Raw genomic sequence first — 24,470 nt, 5'->3', positions numbered from 1 at the left:
TTAAATAAAGCAATGTAACATTACAGATAAAGTTGGGACTCTTTTCTAGTTCTATTCTCCTTTCCCTTCTCAGAAATATTCATTATTGTAAGTTTGGTTTTTATTCTTCTCACGTATTTTTCAGTATTCTTACTATGTTATTTTCTAACTATAATCTTACATAGTTGTTTCACAGGTTCTGAACTTTATATAAATGACATCATGCTGTATATATCATACTATAACTTCCTTTTTTACTTAACACTATGATTTTTAGGTTTATCCATATTGGCAGATGTGGGTTAACAGCATTCATTTTATCAACTGTATCGTAGTTATCTACCATATAAGTATATCACAATTTACTAATAATTTTTACAACAGATATTTTTCCCATTTAAAAAATTAGGAATAATGCTACAATCAATATTTTTGTACATGATTCCTTGTTGGTGTAAAAGTCCTATGAAAGGAGATTTCCTAGGATGTAGGGTATGAGCATCTTCAACTTTACTACATACAGTTGACCCTTGAAAAATCTGGGTTTGAACTGCATGGGTCCACTTATATATAGATTTTTTTTTCAGTAAATAGTTTAAGGGTATTTTTTCTTCCTTATGATTTTCTTAATAACATCTTTTCTCTAGTTTGCTTAATTATAAGAATACAGTATACAATACACAATACACATAACATACAAAATATCTGTTAACTGACTGTTTATGTTATTGGTAAGGCTTCTGGCGAACAGTAGGCTAATAGTAGTCAAGTTTTTGGGGAGTCAAAAGTTATGCATGGATTTTCGACTGCATGGGAGGTCTGCACCCCTGACCCCTGAATTGTTCAAGGGCAACTGTATTACTCAATTGTTCTTGAAAATAATTATGAATCTACCAGAAATGTATGAGTTCCATAAAATTTCTTCAGTTTACAGATAAAGAAACAAAAAGGTAGCCAGTTTCCTTCCCAGATTTATTGAGTTCTCATTACATCAATAGAATATTTCAAATTACAAGCTACCATTGTCCAGAGAAAAGGAGACAAAGTAATTAATGAAGACTAATGTGCAAATAGGTCAGTGAACTGATAAGGTTCATTTCCCCCCAGGTAAGGTCAAAGGCACCATTACATGTTCTTATAGAACTATGCACCTCTCCTTTGTTATATCTAAGCAGTTGTAAATTGCATTACTATCTATAATTATTTGATTATTTTCCATAGCTCCCACCCCTTTGTAAGTTCCCTGAGAATAAGAACCAAGTCTATTTTTGCTCACAATTGTGTCCAGGACACTTATCATCATGGTGCCTGGCATACATTAAGGTGTAATAAACATGTGTTGAATCAAATAATGAAAGTCTGTCACTAACATTCTGGAAAGCTAACACCAACATTAAAATACCATTATCATTAGTGTTTTTCAGTTGAAAACCTAATTTACCTGTCACATTTCAGTTCCTCAGGCCATTGGATCCCAAAAGTGTCAATTAATTTTTTGCAATCAGAGTATACCTTCTCACAAAATTTACGACAAGGTGGAACCACATTAATTTGCTCTGTGCAGGTTGGTACAAAAGCTTTGCAAAGGAAAGTTTCAACGTTTGGTGAACATTCCAGATTTGCAAGAGGAAGAAAGAGCTATTAAGAAAATCAGGAAGATATGGTTAGAAAACATTTTAATAACAAGTGAAGAAATTAATTCATTCACTGTTTAAAGTATAGACATGTTCACTTATACTCCAAAAGAATCTTTAAATAGCATTCTCAATATAATCAAATTTTGAGATCATTTTGTTTAGTCTGTTTGACTTAAAAACCTTCAGACACAGTGCAATATTATTTTATTCAATTAATTCATTTTTCAAGAAGACATGATAAATCAAAGCAAATAAAAAACATGAGTTGATTGCTAGGTAAAATAAATTATACAAATGTTCAATGTATACGTATATGCTGAAATACCCTAACACTGTACTGAGTATTCTGGAGAATAAAGCAATTTGGGGGCAGAGGGAACAGCATGAACAAGATGCGAGGATCACGAGAACATGATGCATGCAGGGCGAGAAGTTCAGCATGACCAGACTAGAAGGCCAAAGAGGTGGAATCAAGGGCAGACTGGAGAAGCACGCTGGACTTGATCAGAGAGAGCACGAACGACATGCTAAGTTGCTTGGATTTTAAAATAAAGAAATGAAATATGCCCTGGCTGGTTGTGCTCAGCGGTTAGACGTTGGCCTGCGGTCCAGAGAGACCTGGGTTCGGTTCCCACTAAGGGCACGTACCTTGATTGTGGTGGGTCCCTGGCCCTGGTTGGGTCGTGCGGGTAGCGACCACTCGATGTGTCCCTTTCACGTTGATGTTTCTCTCTCTCTCTCTCTCCCTCCCACTCTATATGAATAAAAAATGGAAAAATGTCCTCAGGTGAGGATAAGGAAAACAAAAGAAATGAAATATTATTGGAGAGTTTTAACCAGGAAGTGGCTCTAGAGTGTCACAGCTGAGTGTGAATCCTAGGTCCACACTTACTGGCTGTGTATCTTTGGCAAGTTACTTAACTTCTGCATTTTAGTTTTTCCATTTGTAATAATAATAATAACTGTCTCATAAAATGTTGTGAAGACTACGTCAATAAACGTAAGCATTCAGTAAACGTTAACGTGATGATTACATTTCAGAGCGCAGGGATGGGTCCTGGAGAAACATGGTATATTGACCACATGTGTCTATCTTCTTTCCCTTGTTTCCTCACTAAAATGACAATACAGAAAAGAAAAAGGTACTAATCCATTAGTAAGTGAACAGGAGAGACTACATTATTGTATTTGAGTTTTCCAAGGAACAAAAACATCTAAAAAAAAAAAGTCCCAAAACGTTGAATGACAGAAAGCTATTAGAGGAGTGAGAGGTAACTTAATTGGACATGGGGGTGGATTACAAAGTAGGAGGGCAGCGATTCACAGGAGAATGAACTGATTTGCCCTAAAGAATCTGAGAGTCTCAGTTCTTCCAGGTACCAAATAGCATAAAAGGCTAAAACTGAGAGAATATTTACAAATCGGTTCTTCTCTATGTTATCCCCCCACCTCCACTCCCGACAGCCAGATGCCCACCAAATTCTACCAGGGTTGTTTCCAGGAGAAATCGAGCAACAGATGTTCTCGCGCTTGAGCTACCTGGCACAGATCGGAGCAGAGATACAGCACAGAGTGAAAGGAGGTTAAACTGAGTAACAAACAGTCTAAGAAAGCACGAAGCCCTCATCCTTTCCCTGCCCTGTTCCCAAAAGGTTGGCAGACAGGCATATACCACCATCGGCAATCTTTGAAAAACCTCAACTGTCTTGGAGGAAGAAACCTATACATATTGACAGTGAAAAAGCTTGAGTTCACCTTACTATGAAGCCCACCAGTAACAAGTCCCATTATTGCACAGGGAGCTTTTCAATGCACACAAATATAAATGGGCAGCCAAGAATCATCATGCATTTGAATAAAGCCTTATGAGAAACAGAGACCAAAACAAGCAAGCAGATAAAAGGAAATCTAGAGGAAACAGATTAGGCAAGGGACAGACGAAAACAAAACAAAATAAACAAAAATGTTAATAACTTAAATGAGAAGCTACTGCATTCCTTTAAAAAGAATAGGATGCTGTGGAAAATTAAAGTAATATAGGTAAAATGAAGAACTCTATACAAGGATTAGAGAACAAAGCTGGCATCACACTTTCCAATGCTATGACTAAAACATTTCTGGGGTAAAACTTCAGTCAATTAACTTTCTTTGAAAGAGATCTCTCTCACATTCTCCTCTCTTATCTAACCCCCAATTCCACACTCCATGCTCTCACTTGATGATTTTGTTACTAGTTCACTGAGAAGACAGAAACAACCAGATAACTTCTTCCACTAACTAAATGTACCAACGTAACTGCAGCTTACTGCCAGTCCCTACCTTCTGCTTTACAATGGATGAACAGCTTGAACTCCTTCCTAATCAACCAGGTCCTCCATTTGTATACTGGATTCTCCCCACTTGACTAGCCAAGGGCTTTGTTTCTGCAATTGCCTCTTATTCTGGCAATAATTTCCCTGTCTATGCTACAGTGATTCCTCCATCAGACAAACTTGCTCTATTATCTCCCACCATAAAAAAAATACCACAAAACAATATTTTTCCTTGACCACATCCCAACCCCCATCCAGCCACTGTTCCATTTTCCTATTCCCCTTAAGAGAAAACTCCTCAAAATAGTTGTGTAGCTCACTATCTCCAACTCCACTCTTCCCATTCCCTCTTGAGCCCACTCTCCAATCAGGTTTTGTCCCCCCACTCCGATGAAAAGTGCTTTCAAAATCACCATATCTCCTCACTGTCAAATCCAATGGGCAATTCTGAGTCCTTATCCTTTTCAAATCTTAACATTTGACAGAGTGGACTGCCTTCCTTCTGAGATATTTTTACTGGCTTCTAGGATACCAGTTCCCTGGATTTGTACCCATTTCACAGGCAGTTCCTTTTCCGATCCTTTTCCATTTCCCAATTAGAAATAATGAAGTGCCCCAGAGCGCAATCCTCAGACCTCTTCCCAATCTATGCACACTTCTCAGGGGAAACTCATCCAGAACCATGGCATTAAATACCAGCTATACATAAAAGATTCCCAAATTCATCCCTGGCCCTCAACTCTCCTGTGAGCCCTAGACTTGAATGACCATCAGACTCCAGGACAATTCCACATGCTGTCACCATGCATCTCAAACCCATGTGCAAAACACAACTCAGTCCCACTGCCTCCTATCCCCCAAATATCCCCCTAGTCTCCCCATCTCAGTGGTGGTGCCACCATTCACCAAGTTGCTCAGGCCAAGAATCTAAAGATTCGTTTACTCTTCTCCTTCCCTTACCCCATATCCAATCTATCAGCAAATACTGTTCATTCTCCCTTCAAAATATATTTCAAGCTTAACATTTTCCCACTATTACTATCCAGTCTAAGCCACTACATCTTTCACCTAGACTACTGAGATAATCTGCTAACAGGTCTCACTACTTCCTACTATTGTTAATCTTACAGTCAATTCCCATACCAATCCATACTCCCACCAAGGTGATTCTTCAAAATGTAAGTCTTAAAAGATTAACATTGTTCAAAAGACTCCAACAGAATAAATTTCAAACTCCTTACCAAGTTCTACCAGGCCTTGTATTTCCTGGCCCCTGGTTGTTTTATTTCCTGGCACTGTTTCTCTTATTCACTCCATTGCCACCAAACTGGCTTTTTGCTTCTCATCATTCCAAGTACATTTTTATCTCAGAATCTTTGTACTAATTGTTCCCTTTACCTAGAACACTCTTCCACCAGTCAGTCACATGGCTTGTGTCCTCATTTATTTAGGTCTCTGCTCAGCTGTTGCCTCAGAGTCATTCCCTGCCCACTCTATGTAAAAAATTATCCTGTCATTCTGTTCCATTACACTGTTTTGTACTTCTTTATCATTACCTGACATTTCATTAATACTAGTTTATTTTTTAATTTCTGCCTTCACCTCTAGAATGTAAATTCCACGAGAGAAGAAATTTTATTTATTTTGTTCTGTTATATCCCCAGTGACTAGAATAGTGTGTGCATATACATATATATTTCACTATAAACACTTATTGAAAAATTGAATGGCCTGGCCAGTGTGGCTCAGTGGTTGAGCATTAACCCATGCACCAAGATATCGTCGATTTGATTCCTGGTCAGGGCACATGCCCTGGTTGTGGGCCCAATCCCCAGTGGGGGATATGCAGGAGATGGCCAATCGATGTTCTCATCAATGTTTCTATCTCTCTCTCTTTCTCCCTTCCTCTCTCTCTCAAATCAATAAAGAAAAAAAAATTTTTTTTTTAATTGAATGACTTCAGAACAATGAACAATGACAAGGTATATCAATAAAAAATTTCAGAGGATCGTGATAAAGAGAAGATCATAAATGTTTCCAGAGAGAAAAAACATATCACATGCAAAGGGATTAAATTTTGAATATTTATAATATCAGATATTATCTAATACTATCTGATATTATCAAACATGAGGAAATAGCTCTAATATTCTGAAGGAACACTGCTTTCAACCCAGAATTCTATACCCAACTAAACATTATGACCATTTTGACCCTGTAAAAAAAAAATCACTTTTTAGGAAGCAACTATAGGATGTAGTATCCCTGAAACAAAGTGAAGTAATATATGAATATAGCAGGAAGAACAATGACACAGGACTCAGGAATTAGCTAATCCAACACTGGATAATGACAAGAGGAAGCCTCATCACGAAGCTATGTATCTAGTCCCGAAGGCAGTCAGAGCATATTAATAGGACAGACAGCTGAAGGAGAAAGGTCTTCAAGAGGATGGAAGTGTAGAATTAGAATGCCAGAGTATATATTTTGAGCATTTGGGAAAATTGCTGCTAAGAGTCTGACAGGCCTGTTGGGACATCTGGAAAAAAAAAATTAGCAATAGGTACATAGGAAAAAAAAAGGGAAAAATGCATTACTGCATTAACTATGAGGCAAAGTTACTAAAGAAATTAATGCAATCAAAGTATAGTACTTGCCTCTGTAGTATACAATATTTAATATTCCTAGTAATGTTAGCACTGACTACTGATTTAACCAAAAATTATATTAGGAGGTTGGGAAGAGAAGTAAAAGTGGTGAAATAAGAGAAATGAACTATCAACTACCATAAAATAAAATAATAAACAGATACTATCTGAAGTTCTGAATTGATGAATAAATAACACACTAAACATATTAGAGTATAGTAGTCCTCAGCTAACGTTTATGGATCTGTGACTTTAAGTGAAACAACATAAAATCAATTTTTTACCATAGGCTAATTGATATAAACAAGAATTAGGTTACTATAGCATCTCATCAACATTATCATGAAATGATGCTGAACAAAACTATGTTATTCAATAAATTAATATTTCTTGCTATATAGCCTGCATATCAGAACACCTAAAAGCCACCTTTCTTTCTTTTTTTTGTGTGTGTGTGATATGGATATAATATTATACATATATATTTTATTTTATTTATTTATTTTTTTTAATGAATTTTTTATTTATTTTTTTGTTACAGATATTTTACCTTTTTACCCCAATGGCACCCCCCACCCCACCTCCGCCCCGTCCCCGGCTTAGTTGTCCATGTCCATTGGTCATGCATACATGCATATAAGTTCTGTGGTAAAAGCCACCTTTCAAAGTGGCTTCCTTTGGGGAAAAGCTGCAGTGAGAGTGGAGAAGGGTAGGCAGAGACCATTGTTTTTCTGTTAAAAGCCTTTAATATCGAGGGTTTTCTTTCCCAGCTTTATTCAAGTATAAATGATATATGATACACTGAACATGTATAAAATGTACACTCTGATGGGTTTGGAAGCATTACCACAACCAAAAGTTTCTTCTTGCTGCCTTATAATCCCTTTTTATCTCTTCTTTCATACCTCCCCCAATCCCAGGAACCTCCCATCCCTAGCAACCACTGACTGACCTTTCTGACATTATAGAGTGGTATTTTCTAGAATTTTACATAAGTAAAATCATTCAGCATGTACTCATTTTTGTCTGGTTTATTTCGACTAGCATCATTATTTTGAGATTCATCCAGGTTGCTCTGTGTATCAATAGTTCATTCTTTTTAGTTGCTGAGTAGTATTCCATTGTATCAATACCATAATTCGTTTATCCATTCACCTATTGGTGGATAATTTGAAGTGCCCGTGGGACATTTGAGTGGGAGTAGCTACTAGCAGTCAGTTAAATAAATAGAGCTATGCAGTTGACAGATTTAGGTTAAGGGATGTAGATGGTCATTGAAATAATTTAATTAAATTACTTAAAAAGAACATATAAAAAGAAGATGTAAATTCTGATTCAAGGGGAATGTACTGAACTTATCTATTAACATCTCCTTCCTCTTCAAATGCCATTGAAATAAGAGAGAAAGTTTATAGATAAAAAATAAAATCTATAGCTACAAGCAAAAAAACAAGGAATAGTTTTATCAGTGAACTAGAAACTTTAAGAAATTTTTGAAAGTTAAAAAGAAGGAATACGGACTTTAACTTTTAGCAGTATGACGAACTAAATATCTCCTGTCGTAAAATATTCAGATTCTGAATAAACTGCAACAAATATACTTTAAAATGCACTGCTGAGCACCATATAATAAAGTATATAAAGTAAAAAGCAACAAAATTACTAGGAGAAATGAATCAGAATGAGAAATTTCAGTGCATATTTTTTAGTAAATGGAAAGTCAAACAGACAAAAAAAAAAGTAAACTATGAGATGTGATTACACTAAAATGAACAAGTCTGATAAAGGGCATATACAGAACCCACATCCAACAATTAGAGGACAATTTTACAGGACACTGGACCAGTGGAGAGTTCACCCTGTTCTGATGGGGCAAAGTGACTGAGAAAAGACAGGGCAGCCACAGTGGTATACTGTCTCTCCCTTATTTGAATGATGCTGAGACCTGGCACTTTGACACCTAACAGGAGCTTGCTGGAGAGCAAACAGCAGAGTGCTTTCTCCACTTTCTCTATCTGGAGAGGGAGAAGGCCCAGACTGTTGTGAGTTTCCTCCTCTGGGACAAAGGTGGAGAAGGGGAGGCATGGCAGCAACTGGTAGCATTTACTTCTTTGTTTACTGTCCCAAACAAGCCTATTTCCTAAAATTTTTGAGTGCCTGGTAATTAGATCCTTTGGTAGAAAAAAGTTAAAGCACACTGTGTTTAATATTCTAACTCAGTAAGCCAGTTTGCAATAGCCATGATAAACTGATGGTCAGCACTTAAGAACTATTATTATGCCCAGCCAGTGTGGCTCAGTAGATTGAGCATCGTCCCATGGACTTAAAGGTCCGGGTTCGATTCCTGGTCAGGGCACATGCCCATGTTGCAGGCTCCATCTCCAGTAGGGGGGCATGCTGGAGGCAGACAATCAATGTTTCTCTCTCTAAAAAAAAAAAATCAATAAAAATATAAATTTAAAAAAAGAACTATTATTATCCAATTTAAAGGCAGGCAAAATAAATGTAACGTGTGTAGTTTTGCTGTATTAAAATAGTTTTCTTGCAGGGCAAACATGGCGAATCACATCCTTTGCTTAATTCTTTCAAAGTGCCAACACTGGTTAATTCAACAATGCAAATATTCATATAATCTGCAGAAGATAAATCAGATGTTGAAAACTAAGTAACTTCAGAGGCTAGACAGGTAAATTCAATGGGGTATTAAGACAATAGACAGAGAGCTTCTACTCAACTCCATTGGGTCTTATTTGGGAATGTGAGCCCAGAACTGTCATCAACAGATATATCAATTTTCAAAGAAAATAAAACTGGATTTTTATGTAAAATCTCTAATATTTTTAATTTTTTCACTTTATTTTTTCCAAATCACATTTATATTTTATTTTGTCATTCCCTGAAATCCCCAAACAAGCTTGTACTAGGGGAAAACCTGTGGTTAATGAGACTTATTTCATTCAGTCTTTATCATGAGCAACAGGTGTTTTTCTTTTTTAAATTTTTTTTCTTTATTGATTTCTAGAGAGAGAGGAAGGGAGAAGGAGAGAAACATCGATGACAGAACATCGATTGGCTGCTTCCTGCAAGCCCCCAACTGGGGACTAGGCCCACAACCTGGGCAGGTGCCCTGACCAGGAATCAAACCAGCGACCTCTTGGTGCATGGGTCGATGCTCAATCACTGAGCCACACTGGCTGGGCAACAGGTTTTCTTTTTTTAAAGATAGGAAGCTCACAAGACATGTTGTGAAAAAGAAATCTTGTCACTTTAATATAAACATTTAAAATACTGTGTAGGAAAAACACAACATCTTCAGGTCATATCCACTGTGGGCCATTAACTTTCAAGTTCTGTTGCAAATTAACAGACATAAAGTATTTTAGACTTGGAAGGAACCTAAGGGGACTTTAAAGTCTATTATTTTCAAAGACTGTGTGTGTGTGTGTGTGGTTTTAAAATGAAGTTACAAAGAGCTTGATATATTAAATAAATAAAAGCACAGCTGCTCTGGCTGAAGAGGAAGCCCTCCCTCTGAGACACCTCTCACTGGTCCCCTTCCCTACCAGTGACCTCAAAGTACCTCCAGAAATCACAGTTTGAAACCAATGGCCTCGCCTAAACCCTCAAATTACAGTAAGAAAAAGGTAATCCAATTTCTTACTGAAATACCCAAATCTTGTCTAAATTAGAATTCAAGTGCCCAAATCTAATGCTACTTTTATTTTACTTATTTATTTTTTAATTTTTTTTACCCTCACTTGAGGATATTTTTCCATTTATCTTCAGGTAGAGAGAGAGGGAGAGAAAGGGAGAGGCTAAGAGAGAGAAACATTGATGTGATAGAGCCACATCAACTAGCTGCCTCCCAAGCGACCCTGGCCTAGGACGAACTGCAACCGAGGTACATGCCCTTGACCAGAATCCAACCCAGGTCTCACTGGTCCGTGGGCTGATGCTCTAACCACTGAGCCAAACCGGCCAGGGCTCTAATGTTACTTTTAACAATACTTACTTATGATAAGTCAGAGCTTTGATTTATTCAACACTTACCATAAACTAGGCTCTGTGTTTTTTCACATACCAATTCTTCGTACAACAACATAACATATCAATAATGTTAGACTGATGAACCTCAAAGGGAAGGGGAGAGGGGTCTGGGAAGAGATAAACCAAAGAACTTCTATGCATATATGCATAACCAATGGACACAGACAATTGTGTGGGGAAGGCAGGAGGGGAGCAGGAGCAGGGAGGAGGGGGTCAATGGGGGAAAAACAGGGGACATCTGTAATACTTTCAACAATAAAGAAAAGTTAACAAAAATAAAAATAAATAAAAAATAATGCTTTTAAGATTATACCATTCAATAATAACGAAAATAGTCCTGTTGATTAGTTGTAATGCTCTGAGAAGTAAAAGATAGGCTCCTTTAAGGAAATGGTAAGTCCCTGGAAGAAATCCTGTGGTAGTTAATTATTAGTACTAGCAGGGATGAAGAAGAAAAGGGCAATTAAGGCCACTTATACCTCCATTCTAAAAACACCCAGAGCCAAACTATGATAAATAGACGATGAAAACCAAAATAAGTGGAGCATTTTATATAATCCTTTACTGGAAATAATGCCAGCACTGTAATTCTGGTTCCAGCTCTGTCATTAACTTCTGGTGCCACCTTTGGCAGATAATTTTCTGTCTTTGAGTCTCAGAGCATCCATTAGTGAAATGAGAGTGATGAACCACTAGATGATCTCTAAGGACACTTTATGGCTCAAAAAGTTTATGAAGAGAATGACAAAGACTCCAGTAGCAAGGCTGGACATAAATTTCAAAACAACTGTAGGTACTACAATGAAATTTTCCCCTTGGTGGGTAACTGTGTCTTGTACTGAGCTCTAGAGTGAACAGCTATCATTTCTGTCTGCCCAGTAGTTCTATTTTTGGGGATCCCAAAGTAGGTGGGTTGCTGAGAAGCTTAAGGAGGGATGACGTAGGAGTACAATCTGACAACAGAAACAACTTAGCCATTTGGATTCTCCAGGTACTGTGACATTTGGGGAGAGAGTTGTACAAAAGAACAGATATAGTCAGATTATTTGAGGCAACTGCATGTGGTCAATAATGCCCACAGTGTCAAAATAAGTGTCCAGGGAAAATGGCATTGACACTGGAGACAGACTGATCCTGTGACATGATCTTAGTTGTGTCCTGGTTCCCTTTGCTCCTCCCTGTATTCTGAACCCGGTTCTTCAGCTTCCCTACTGATTTGACAAGCTATCCAATATCTGTCCATTTTCTGCTTAAGTTAGTCAAAGTTGGTTTCCATTGTTTGCAACCAAGAAGACTGACTGGTACAGCAACTATATAAAGAGTGAGTTATAAGTGATGTCAGTAAGAGGAATTCTGGAACTGGTTTTCTACACTAACTGGGGCTGAAAGGAGTGACTATTCTATGAGCGTTTAGAGATTTGTATATAGTAGAAACACGGCTGATTGTGTTACCCTTGTAATCCTTTAGATTCCAAGAACGTCTTAGAATGATGTGCCCGGCGAAGGCAAGGCTGAGTGCAGAGCATGCACTTTCAAGGACTATGGGCTGCGTTAGAGTGCTCCAGTGGCCTGTTTGACTTAGGAGGAGAATGACTACCTGGCATTCCAAAAATCTTGGCTGAAGGTGTGGAGTGAAACACAAGGATTAAAAGCACTTAATGCTTAAGAAGTTGAAAACCAAATGCAGTCTGATCCTGCAGGTTGCCAAAATGTATGTTAAATTTGTTTTCCTTTCACCTAAGAAATCTAGAGATACTCTGATAACGAAATAGTAGGCCCAAGATCTGACATGGGATACGTGACACAGAATACTTGCACAGTGCTCTGAACCCAAGGCCATCAAAGCAGACCCTAACCCATGTCTGCTGAGGCAGACACTCATCTGAAATATCTACTTTGTAAAAAGTAAATACCCAAATGTCCATCAGTAGACGAATGGATAAAAAAGCTATGGTACATATACACAATGGAGTACTATGCAGCTGTAAGAAAGAAAGATCTCTTATCCTTTGAGACAACATGGAGGGACCTAGAGAGTATTATCCTAAGTGAAACAAGCCAAGCAGAGAAAGACAAATATCACATGATCTCACTTATTTGTGGAATATAATGAACATAACAGTCTGAGGAACGGGGTAGTCCCAGAGACGTGGAGTGGGGTACAGACTGACAATCCCCAGGAGAGGGGGTGGTGGGGGAGAGATAAACCACAGAACTTATATGCATGTATGCATGAACAATGGACATGGACAACAAAGCTGGGGACAGGGTGGGGAGGGTGGGAGAGGGGGGTATCAGTGGGGGGAAAAGGAGAAACATCTGTAACAAAAATAAATAAATTAAATTTAAAAAAAATAAATAAAAAGACTAAAAAAAAAGAAAAAAGTAAATAGCATTATACCCCATCCCCACCACTCTTCGCTGTCTCAAATTATAAGTACAGTTCTATCCCAACATGCCCTAGGAGGGTCAAATCAAAATCAAATCTGGAAAGAGAAGAGTATATATTACTTGTAAGATACTATTCCTTTGTGTTGTTTCTGAGGTTGATGGGTTAAGGAGGAAAGACCACAATTTTAGATGGGGTAAGTTACACTGCTATGGATATATTAATTCTAGATCCAATATGCTAGTTTCAGAAACTGGATTTTGGGAGGTTAGATGATAAATGGGCTTTTGACAGGGACTCGTTGGGACCCCAAAACCAACCCACTGTAATTTTCCAAATCCATGTGTGTATGCTTCAAATAATCTGTTTAGCAATAGCACAACTGCTGTCCTGGATAAACATTATTATGGTAGAAGGGGCTAAGTGAAAACTATTAGAGGTCTCCTGTTATCATGACAGAAAAGCAAAAGCAATACTACAGGGGACTTTCATAGACTAGTGACACCATCAAAAACATATTCAGAGGTAGTAATTCTTAGCACTTGCCTATTTTAACTGTCCAGTACAACTACATACATTAACGAATTGTCTTAAGCAACCTTAATCAGGTGGCTAATGTGCTTTTCCAGATGTGGTCTCTCTCCTGTAGCAAATCAGTAAACCCTGGCACCTCACATGCAGCTCTAAACTGACCAATGTTTTTTTTTCTCCAAAAGCAATTCACTTTCTTCTGGTAGGGACTGCAGCACATCTTCACCAACTGGCCTTAGGCAGTGGCTCTCCAATGGTGATCCACGGTAGCAGCAGCAGCAAGTATACCCTGGGAACTGGTCAGAAATGCAAACGCTCCATCCCTCCCAGACTCAGGAATTCTGAGGGTGGGGCCAGCGATCTGTTTTAACAAACTCTTCAGAAGGTTCCAATACACATCAAAGTTTGAGAAGCGGTGCTTCGAGGAGCAGCTCTGTGCCTCAATTTCATTGTCGGTGGCCCATTATACTTAGGACACAAAGCTGATGAGGCCATAGATATATGCCAGCGAGGAGATGAACCCTACATAAATAAAAGGGACCTTCCACCTTGTTTCACTAACACTTACTGGAACACACTGGACACAACTTTGAGACACCTAGAGTAACCAACCCAAACTACCCTCATGAGTGGGGTGTTACCTAACTCTACTCATGACGGGAGGTGTACTCAAATAGCACTCCATCTTCAAGTGGCCTGTGCAGAACTAAAGACACGGGAAAGAAGTGTGGGCACACTGCTCACTCTCAGAATGCCCACTTCTGCCATACTACTACCTTTTCCTTAAAACACACCAACATGATAATGGAAGGAACCATAATGGGCCTGGGGTTTGGGGCAATGGAAGATCCTGAAGAGAAAGTCTGCTTTAGAATTCTAATAGAGAGGAATAAAAAGAAGAAAGATAATTTGATATTTCAAAAGTATATAAAGCTAAGCCTAAGCAGAGTGGCTCTACAGCAGGGTCTTGGCTGGGCCTCACCTCCTTCGATGCTAAAGGCACAAGATACATGAACATTTGCCACTTTTCTGAAGCATGAATCAGAACCTCACTGGTATGTGGAAGCAAGTCACTTTACCAGTGAATAAGGCCAAGTGACTGCGAGTATCCAATTCTCACTTCAGGATTTATGCTTTCTACTCATGGTGGCATACACAGTAACTCTCAAGAAGTATTAAAAGTTTATTTCTTACTTTAAAATGGTACCAAAAAGAAAGATAATTTCTAGTGATGGTAATGAAAATAAAGAGAAAGTGATTAGGAGAAAAAGTGATGGACATTAGCTAGACAAAAGAATCATTAATGATCTAAAGCAGTCCTTAAAAGTTTGCACCTCACAGAACAAATACTGTCAAGTCCTTTAAGAATATTAATGGGCTACTGTATAATAAAGTAGTAAAAACTCTGCCACTTATTTCCATGAACATGACCAATCTCAGGCAAGTCAGCTTCCTTAACAAATGCAAAGCAGAGTCTGGAATATAAGAGAAGAATAAAAAGCAAAATTTTGCATTTATTGCCATAATGGAAAAGTTCCTATTTTAAAATTGTTTCTTAGCAGAGAACATTACAAAATTTGAATTATTTATCTAAAGGAGCTTTTCTTCAGAAATTGGACAGATATACACAGTAACTGCCTGGCACTACAAAAATATTTGTCCATGGAAGTGTCAATTTTTTCATTTAAAACATGTAGCTTGCAAAACGGTAATTTTGGGGAAGCTATACATTCGCACGTGTTCAATAAACATTGTGAATGAATACATGAAAAATATATGAACTGGAGTAATAAGGCTTCATTATCTACATGCTACATTCTCAAGAAAAGAAAATAATCTCAACACAAGGGTCACCCCATAGTCTGAAAGAACCACATCCCTTTGTGGCCAGGTTCTCCTGAGAGTATAACTAATAATATCCTAGACCCTGGATATCAGGGAATGGCTCTGTAGGAACCTGGTGCCTCTCAGCAGAGTCTCCCAGAAGAAATACTGTCCTCTGTTCACCAGTCTAACCCCGAGTCTGCAGACTCAGAAGTAGTCAATGTACTTGCCCTACTACTGCAATACAACATCACAAAGGAAAGCATGCTTATGTTTCCTACAGTTGAAACACAATATTAGACACCACAACTGACTTGGAACACTTTTCAATATCTATTTCAATAGCTTAGACTCAATAGCTTACTTTCAGAAGAGTTACAGCTATTTTCAGAAAGCCTTCTCTGAAAAATAAACAGGTTAGTCACACTAAACCTCTCCTCGCCTGTGTCTGGGGATGTAAGAGAAGAGAAGGAGGGAAGGAACAGGTCCACTAGACTCTTCTACAAGCAGAAAAATGAAAATGTTTCAAAACCACTGCCCAAAGATTTTTTCTTCAGTTTGTTTATACAGTTTTTCTCCATCCCTTTATTTTTAATTGAATACAGACATTTTAGTAATGCATATTAACAGGTGGAAAGGAAAAAGGTCCCCCCTCCCCCTTTGGCTCACTTCCCTTTAGACTTTTCAAAGTGGAATGACCACATGCTGTTCCAAACATAATACATGACTTTGCTTTTGCCTGGACCTCAATGAAGGCAATTCAAAAAGAAAAATAAATGTTCCTGTTTCCATTTTCCCTAGATCAGCCTCAGCTCTTTTTGGATGAAATCAGTCTCTCAAGGGACATCAACCTAACAATTTTAGAAACAATGCTCTAGATATGAAACAAAGGAGAACACAATGGAAAACCAACAGCCATTTGTTTTTCCACCTGGGAGTATTAGACTGTACAGCATCCTTCTTAAGAAGCCAAGTTAAAAAGGTGAAGAGATTAAGTGCTAGACTGACAAACCTCAGGGGGAGAGGGGTTGGGGGGGGAGAAATAAACCGGGGAACTTGTATGCATAACCAATGGACACAGACAGTGGTGTGGGAGGAGGCGGGAGGGGGGGCGGGAGGGGGAGGAGGGGTCAATGGGGAAAAAATGCGGAACATCTGTAGTGCATTTTACATTCAACAATAAAGATTTGAAAATAAAAAGAAGCCAAGTTACTATTCAGAATTGTAAATAAACTCTTTGTAATACAAATGAATTTAACTTCAGTTAATAAAATAGGAAAAAAACCGAAGTCCCAGATTTCAAGCAATCTCTGAAATAAAACTAAAAAAACAACAGGATATCCCAGTCAGAGCCTTTTGGTTTGTGATAAATTTGACTTAAAAAAAAGTCTGGCCCTGGCAGGTGTGTTCAGTGGTTAGAGCATCAGCCCATGCAGGGAAGGGTCTGGGTTTAACTCCCAGTAAAGAGCACATACCTGCATTGCAGGTTGGATCCTGACCCTGGTCAGGATGCATGCAGGAGGTAACTGATCAATCTGTCTCTCTCACATTGATGTTTTTCTCTCACTCTCTTTACCCCTCCCACCCTTCCACTCTCTAAGAATCAATGGAAAAAATATCCTTGAGTGAGGATTAACAACAGCAGCAGCAAAACTTCTGAGTAAATAACATATAATTCAGGTTATGTATTAAGAATGCACAAGGCCCTGGCCAGTTTGGCTCAGCGGTTAGAGCGTCAGCCTGCGGTCCGTAGAGACCCGGGTTCGGTTCCCGCTAAGGGCACGTACTTTGGTTGCAGTTTGTCCCTGGCCCTGGTTGGTCGTGCAGGTGGCAGTCACTCAATGTGTCCCTTCATGTCGATGTTTCTCGCTCTCTCTCCCTTCCTCTCTCTCCCTCCCACTCTATCTGTACAAAAAATGGAAAAATATCCTTGGGTGAGGATAAAAAAAAAAAAAAAGAATGCACAAGAATGTTTATGTATACATGCTATACATGTATAATCCTTTTTTTTTTTTTATCCTCACCCGAGGACATTTTTCGATATTTTGTTCAGATAGAGTGGGAGGGGGAGAGAGAGAGAGAGAGAGAGAGAGAGAGAGAGAGAGAAACATCGATGTGAAATGGACACATCGAGTGGTCGCCACCCACACCACCCAACCAGGGCCGGGGACAAACTGCAACCGAGGCACGTGCCCTTAGCGGGAACTGAACCAGGGTCTCTCCAGACCGCAGGCCAACGCTCTAACCGCTGAGCAAAACCAGCCCGGGCTATACAGTACATGTATAATCCTTAAGAACACTTTCAAGTACTTTAAACCAGGGTTCAGCAAACTATAGCCTGTGGGCCAAAAAATCAGCCCACTGCCTGTTTTTATAAATAAAGTTTTATTGAAACACATCTACACTTATTTGTTTACATATTGTCTATGGCTGCTTTCTGCTGCAATTGCAGAGTTGAATAGCTGTGACTGAGACTGTATGGTTTGCAAAGCCAAGGTATTTATTATTTGGGTCTTTACAGAAAAAATTTGCATTCCCTGCTCTAAACCAGTGGGTCTCAAAATTTAACATTCATAAGAAACACCTGGACAGCTTGCTAAACTACAGTTTACTGGGCTCTATCTTCATAGACCATGATTCAGTAGATTGGAAGGGGTTCGTGAGCTTACATTTCTAACAAGTTCACAAGCTGCTAGTCTATGAACTAAACTTTGGGAACCACTGTTCTAAACTATCTCATATAATCACAGATCTGCAATATTTAGAGACCATAAATGCTATAAGGTCTCTAAAACAGGACAGCCATCATACAAAATTAAAACTGAGGCATTAAGAGGAGTGAGCTAGATCTCTTGAATTATATGAAATTCCTGGAAGCTAAGAAAGCCAACATCAGATATTTCAGATATTTCTTTAGCTCCTCACCCTAACATTAGTTAAGTGAACACTGAAAATGCAAAGGGACCTGCAGGAACCAAAGGCAGTTAGTTTGGTTGGAGGGAGTAAAACCTAATCTATTATTTAGAGAAGCTATAAAAACACTTTTTTAAAAAGTAAAAGTCAAGATATATGCAGGTAATAATTTAGTAGTTGTCTGGACTATAAATTTAAGTACTAAAATACAATGTTTGAAAAAAATCTGACACATAATTTATAATACAATGGCCCAATCAAAAGATGAACTCCTTCACTCCATATAAATGCAAATGGTTAAAAATAAAATTCTTTAAATAAATTCTAACATACATGTGTCAAACTAATATGGGAAAGAACATAGATGTCAACTGATATATTTTATTAGAACTAGGTTCAGGCAGAAAGTGGACATGTAAACCACCTAAAAATATTGGAATGTGTTTTTTGTTTTGTTTATTGTTAATCTTCATTGGAGGATATTTTCCCATTAATTTTTAGATAGAATGGAAGGAAGGGGTAGAGAGAGAGAGAGAAACATCCATGTGAGAAAGACACATTGATTGGCTGCCTCCCCATAGATGCCAACAGAGGCAGGAGATCGAACCTGCAACCCAGACACATGTCCTTGACTGGGAATCAAACCTGAGACCCTTCGGTCTGCAGGATGACACTCCAACTGCTGAGCCAAACCAGCCAAAGCAAGGAATGTGTTTTACTTAGACACCACAGAAGATAAAGGTGGAAGGTAAGAATTGGGGGAGAAATTCTCTTTGCTGATTTATTAGAACGGGAAACACCTTTTTCTTTACTCAGCCTTTATTGAGCATCCACCGCACTCAGAGGCACTGTACTGGGCATTAGGGATAGAAATGAATAAACACCATGTCTGCTCTCAAAAAGCTTACAATCTAGAGAGAGAGCCATGTAAATAATTGCAACACAGCATGATAAATATGAGAACAGTCATATATACAGGGTGGGGCAAAAGTAGGTTTACAGTTGTGAATACATGTAACAGTTTATTCTGATGTTATTATTCATTAACTATGATATTATTTTCCAAGTGAACAACTGTAAACCTACTTTTCTCCCATCCTGTATTAAGCACTATCAGAGTGTAAAGAGTGAGTTGATTAAATAAGCATGGGTGAAAGGCTTCACTAAGCAGTTATTGCTTTAACTGAGATCTGAAGAAACTGAGCAGGTGAAGAAGGTAGGTAGAGAGCCCAGGAGGCAGTGGATGCAGTACTATGTGCCTTAAAGGTACAGAAGTGAGCAAGACTAATGTGGATTTGAGCACTACAAATAGGATGGTTTGGCTGTACGTACACTGGAAGGGGCAAGATGGGAGGCTGAACAGGAAGGCAGGGTCCCACATGAAGAGCCACACTAGAGTCAGGCCTTTATTTCTCCTGCTTTAGGAAAACAGCGAAGAATTTAACCCCAAAGTGGACTGTGTGGATTTGCATGTTAGTAAAATTGCTTTAGGACCACAAAGAGGAGCAATGGAAGGTTAAAGATTTTATTTTTGATCTAAAAATTCTAACAAGCCCTGGCTGGGTGGCTCCGTTGGTTGGAGCAGCTCACAGAGGGTGGGTTTGGTTCCCAATCAGGCTACAAGCCCCAGTTTCGGGTTTGACCCTTGGTCAGGGTACATGCAGGAGGCAACTGATCGATGTTTCCCTCTCACATCGATGTTTCTTTCTTTCTCTCTGTTCCTCTCTCTAAAATCTGTAAGAAAAACACTGGTTTACTGGTAAAAATTCTAATGAGACTTTGTATTCAAGGCACAGATGAGAGGGGGAAAAAAAGGTAGAGCCAAATAAAGGTAAAAACACAAACAAACAAAAAAATACCTCCCAGTTTAGTTTTTATCTAACTGAAATTTTCAAAGCAGCAGCAAGGACTAAATTAACACATCATATTCTGAATCTTAGGAAATATTTTATTTTTATCCCTTTAGATTAAGGGTTAAGAAAAATGTTATGCCCTGGCCAGTTTGGCTCAGCAGTTAGAGCGCTGGCCTGTGGTCCAGAGAGACCCGGATTTGGTTCCTGCTAAGGGCACGTACCTCGGGTGTAGTTTGTTCCCGGCCCTGGTCAGGTCGTGTGGGTGGCAACCACTCGATGTGTCCCTTTCACGTCGATGTTTCTCTCTCTCTCCCTCCCACTCTATCTGAACAAAAGAATGGACGAATGTCCTCGGGTGAGGATTAAAAAAAAAAAAAGTATTTGCCATTACGGTCCATGTTGACAGAGAGACTGTGTCAAATAGTGCTCAGACCCTGAACAATGATGTCTTTGGTTTTCAGTTTCTTCACCTATATAATAAAGGATTCAGGTGTTCTTAACCTGGTAAATAGAAGTATATTTCAACATAATTGGATTCTTTTGTAATCCTACTCATTTTATTTAAATTTTAAAATTCTCTTATTCTGAGAAGGGATCAATGGCACAAAAGAAGAAGCTCTGCATGATATTTGTGGTCACTTAAACTCTCAAATTATAGAATTATTTTGGACATTCTATACAGGAACTAAGAGAATGCTATTGGCTGAGGACAAATAAGGATGGAAAAATAATAAAAGCATAATACCATGGACCCATATATAGGGATTTAAAGTCAGACTCAGGTTGACATTTTGCCTTCCCATTTACCTTAATTCTTTGTAGACTTAAATTAATGCTGTATGGCTTTCTTCTTTTATATCCTAACCCTACTGAAGTATGATTTATATAATAAAATTTAATAGGAAAGGCTATGAGGAAGCTTAGTGTACAAGGAAGATTAATATAATGAAGATATCCTCACATAAAAAAGGTAAGAAAAACAATGCCTTCTTGATAATGTCCAGACACAAAATTACCTAGAAAAGCAGCTAGGTAAATTAAAAAAAAAAAAGTTTTGGGTTTTTTTTTTTTTTTACACAGAAAAAAATTGGTTTTCAAAAGATGTGTAGAACAGGAACTAGTTCATTATAGGCATATCTCCCCTAGGAACTCTAAATGATCTATATTTATATGGTTGATGTTAGCATTCAAACTTAAAATGTATATAGCTACTATATAGAAAGTGAACCAGATTTTTAAAAACTTTAGGAATTCTGTAAGACATGAGTTATAAAACCTGTACTATCAGAGGAACTGTGAATGAATGACAATTATTCCTTGAAGGTATCTCCACTACATATTTTATTTTAATCAGAGTAAACCATCAAAATAGTTCTGATTAATCAATGAAAGTCTTACTGCATCATCTGTTCAGTGTTCAAAATTACATCTTGCACTGGTTTGAAAGACCACTGAAAGATTACAATAATATAATTTGTAATGCCCATTCAAAGCACATCGATTCAGTATTTAAAAGCTCTCCTATTTTGGACATGAGTCCACAATGAGGCATTCCAACAATTATTCATCTAAACAACAGGAGACTTGAAGCTGCAAAATCAAGTCTGGTCAGTTTTTAAAGTAGTGTCTATATTAAAATTATAGGGATTTCATCTCTTGGCGACAATCTGAGGGAAAAAGAAACCTTCACCATCCTTGAACAGTTTTTCTGGAGAAAAACTACACGAACATTTGTCTTCTTTCCTTCATGAGACTTATCAATCTAACAGATCTGTACAGGAGGACAGGTCCTGTCTCTATAGGTACCTTTCTTCCCACACCTCCCTAGCAATCTGCATATCTCTAAACCAGTGGCCAGTAACTGAGGCACCTAAGGCAATCTTTAGTATCACTCTGCTCCTCCCAGGACATGTGGTTTCTTTCAAAAAGTATCTTACAAAGAGTATTTAAGTGCCTTAAAAAAAAGTCAGTTTTTAGCAAAACACCATCTACAGCCCCCAAATCTTCCAATAATTGGTTTACTTCAGAAAACTGTGCCAAGTGAACATGACAACTACTTTTGAAAATACATGCAGTCCAGACAATATAGACTGTATGTTCAATGAATAAGGAAAAAATCCAGAGTTTGCATTATTAAAGGAACTACCATAACTGATTCAGGAAAACAAAATATTTGCCAGGCGCAAGATATTTCTATATCATTTATAACTATACTTTATACAAAACGAACCTTACATTAAGCAAATCCGCTAAACAGGGCCACAAATTTACACAAAACAAATTCGTAGCAGAATTTAATTTTCAAAAGGATTTATTCTAAATATGACTTGTACACAACTGAAAGAATCCCTTACTGTTTTTTAAAAAGTCATATTTATAGTATATTCCAGAACAGAGCATAAACTATTTTCCTATAAAGTTATGAAGAACTACTCACCTCCATTTCTACAGCAGCAATATTCTGGTCATAATGACCCATCAGATTAGGGAAAAATGTCATGTTGTAGGCCATTTTCATACATCTAGGGACAATAATTGGTTCACAGGTGAAAAGACTGTGCCCTCTTACAAGGGGTAGAAAAACACATGTCCACAAAAATGTAAACATTTTCATTTTCTTCAAATTCCTGCTTTTACCACATGGCTTGGATTAATCGCTCTTTTCATTCTCAGATTTCCATTCAAGGATAAAATGTTCAAATTTCTCATTTCATTATTTTATCATTTTGAAAGAAGCTCTTTTTCTGAAAATGGGTTCCAGGTCAATTACTGTAAAAACAACCAAGAGAGAGTATATCAGCAACATTGGTCATAAACTCAAACGCGGACGTCCAAGAGCAGACCTAAGATTTTCCCCGTAGGTAAGTAACTACCACTGGAAAAAGGACGGAAAATTCCATCCTATCCAATACTCTTCCACCTGCTGGCCCAGACTATATCATTTGCGGCGGAAATTTCATCTCTAGGGAATCGCGATAATGGAAGGTTTGTGCTGTATGGACCCCAGGGCAAGAGGGGGACACTGGATGACTGAGATGGAGAAAAAAGTAATGCAGAGCGTCAGGAATAAATTTAAAAGGTATACTAGAATAATAAAGTCTAAGGGACCCTGCTGGACATCTTAGGATGTACAACAAAACTGGGTCCCAGGGAAATTCTTGACGACCTAATGAGTTCTTACATTCTCTAAACTCTAAAGAGCCAGTTGCTGTGTCGGTCTTCCAGGGAGCTAATATTGTTCTGATTTTTAAAAGGGAGACGTCCAGGATTCCTACCTGCGGAGGACCGAAACTAGATCCCACCGAGGGAAAAGCAGCAAAGCTGGCCCTGGAGGGCGACGGAGTCGGTGGGAGGGGGCTGTGGGCCCTGAGTCACGAATGACCGCGCCCCCACCCCGGCGCACGGCGTGCCCGGGCTTCCAGCACCGGGCGGGGTAGCTCGCCCCACACCCGGGCTCCTGCCCCGGGCCTGCAGCCGGGCAGCGGCGTCCCTGGCCCCGCGGGGCCCGGCATCGCCTTTCGGGAGCGGGCCCAGCTTCCGTGGAAACTTCGGCCGGCGCGGCCCGTCTCGCCGTAGCGTCCCCCGCACCTGCGGCTCCGAGCGCGCCCCCAGCCCGCCCGGCACTGCCCGAGGCCCCCCGATCGCCCGGGACTCGCCCAGTCGGGGCCGGCGGAGCCTCACCTCGGGCGGCGGTCGAAGGCAGTTCTCCCTCCCCGTCCGGGCCAGCCCGCCAAACAGCCGCGACCCGAGACGGCTCTGGGGACGTCGGGGACTCCGGCAGCCTGGGGAGCCGCACGGGGAGCGAGAGCTGAGCGATCCCGCGAGACTGCGCCGCCAGGTCCGGCGGGCAGGTCCGGGCTCGTGGGGCGGCGGCGGTGCCGGCCTGGCCCTCCGCCCGAGCTCCGCCCAGGCTGCGCCGGCCAGGCCTGGCTCTGGGCCCCCGGGCTGGGCGGGTGAACGGTGTCGGGGTGCCGGTCCGGCTCAGGGGCTGGAAGTCCCCTCCACTTTGCCGTCTGTTATGGTGCCTGAAACACAGGGCTGTGCCGTATCCCGCTGTCTCGTCCAGAGGGCTTCGTCCTAGGAGAATTTGTTTAAGCTCTTGGTGATCCCCCCAAAAAACTTCCTTGAAAAGGACCCACTCCACTTCATTTTGGATTTCAGGAGCCAAGCTTTTTTTTTTTTTTTTTCCCAATTACATTTGACATTCAATATTATTTATGTTAATTTTAGCATAGTGAGTAGACAACCATATACTTTACAAAGTGATCTTCCCCAGTATTTCCAGTACCCACCTAGCATTATAGTACTTATTACAATATTGTTGACTGTATTTCCTG

The 24,470-nt window shown here is 39.4% G+C and overlaps 1 protein-coding gene across 1 annotated transcript in view; it reads right to left on the bottom strand.

Annotated features, from left to right (window-relative positions):
• Positions 1–23,918, bottom strand: part of FZD6 (frizzled class receptor 6) — a 33,513-nt gene extending 9,595 nt beyond the window's left edge. The window contains exons 1-3 of the mRNA XM_036264373.1: positions 23,815–23,918; positions 22,571–22,902; positions 1,421–1,617 (exon numbers count right to left, since the gene is read on the bottom strand). Of these exons, the coding sequence (XP_036120266.1) occupies positions 1,421–1,617; positions 22,571–22,747 (374 nt within the window). The 5' untranslated portion in view covers positions 22,748–22,902; positions 23,815–23,918. The remainder of the gene's footprint in view (positions 1–1,420; positions 1,618–22,570; positions 22,903–23,814) is intronic.
• Positions 23,919–24,470: the final 552 nt, after the last annotated feature.

Source organism: Molossus molossus, unplaced genomic scaffold (assembly GCF_014108415.1).
Source record: "Molossus molossus isolate mMolMol1 unplaced genomic scaffold, mMolMol1.p scaffold_m16_p_16, whole genome shotgun sequence".
Classification (NCBI taxonomy): Eukaryota; Metazoa; Chordata; class Mammalia; order Chiroptera; family Molossidae; genus Molossus; species Molossus molossus.
The sequence above is the reverse complement of the archived record's forward strand: the minus strand, read 5'-3'. Positions and strand labels throughout refer to the sequence as shown.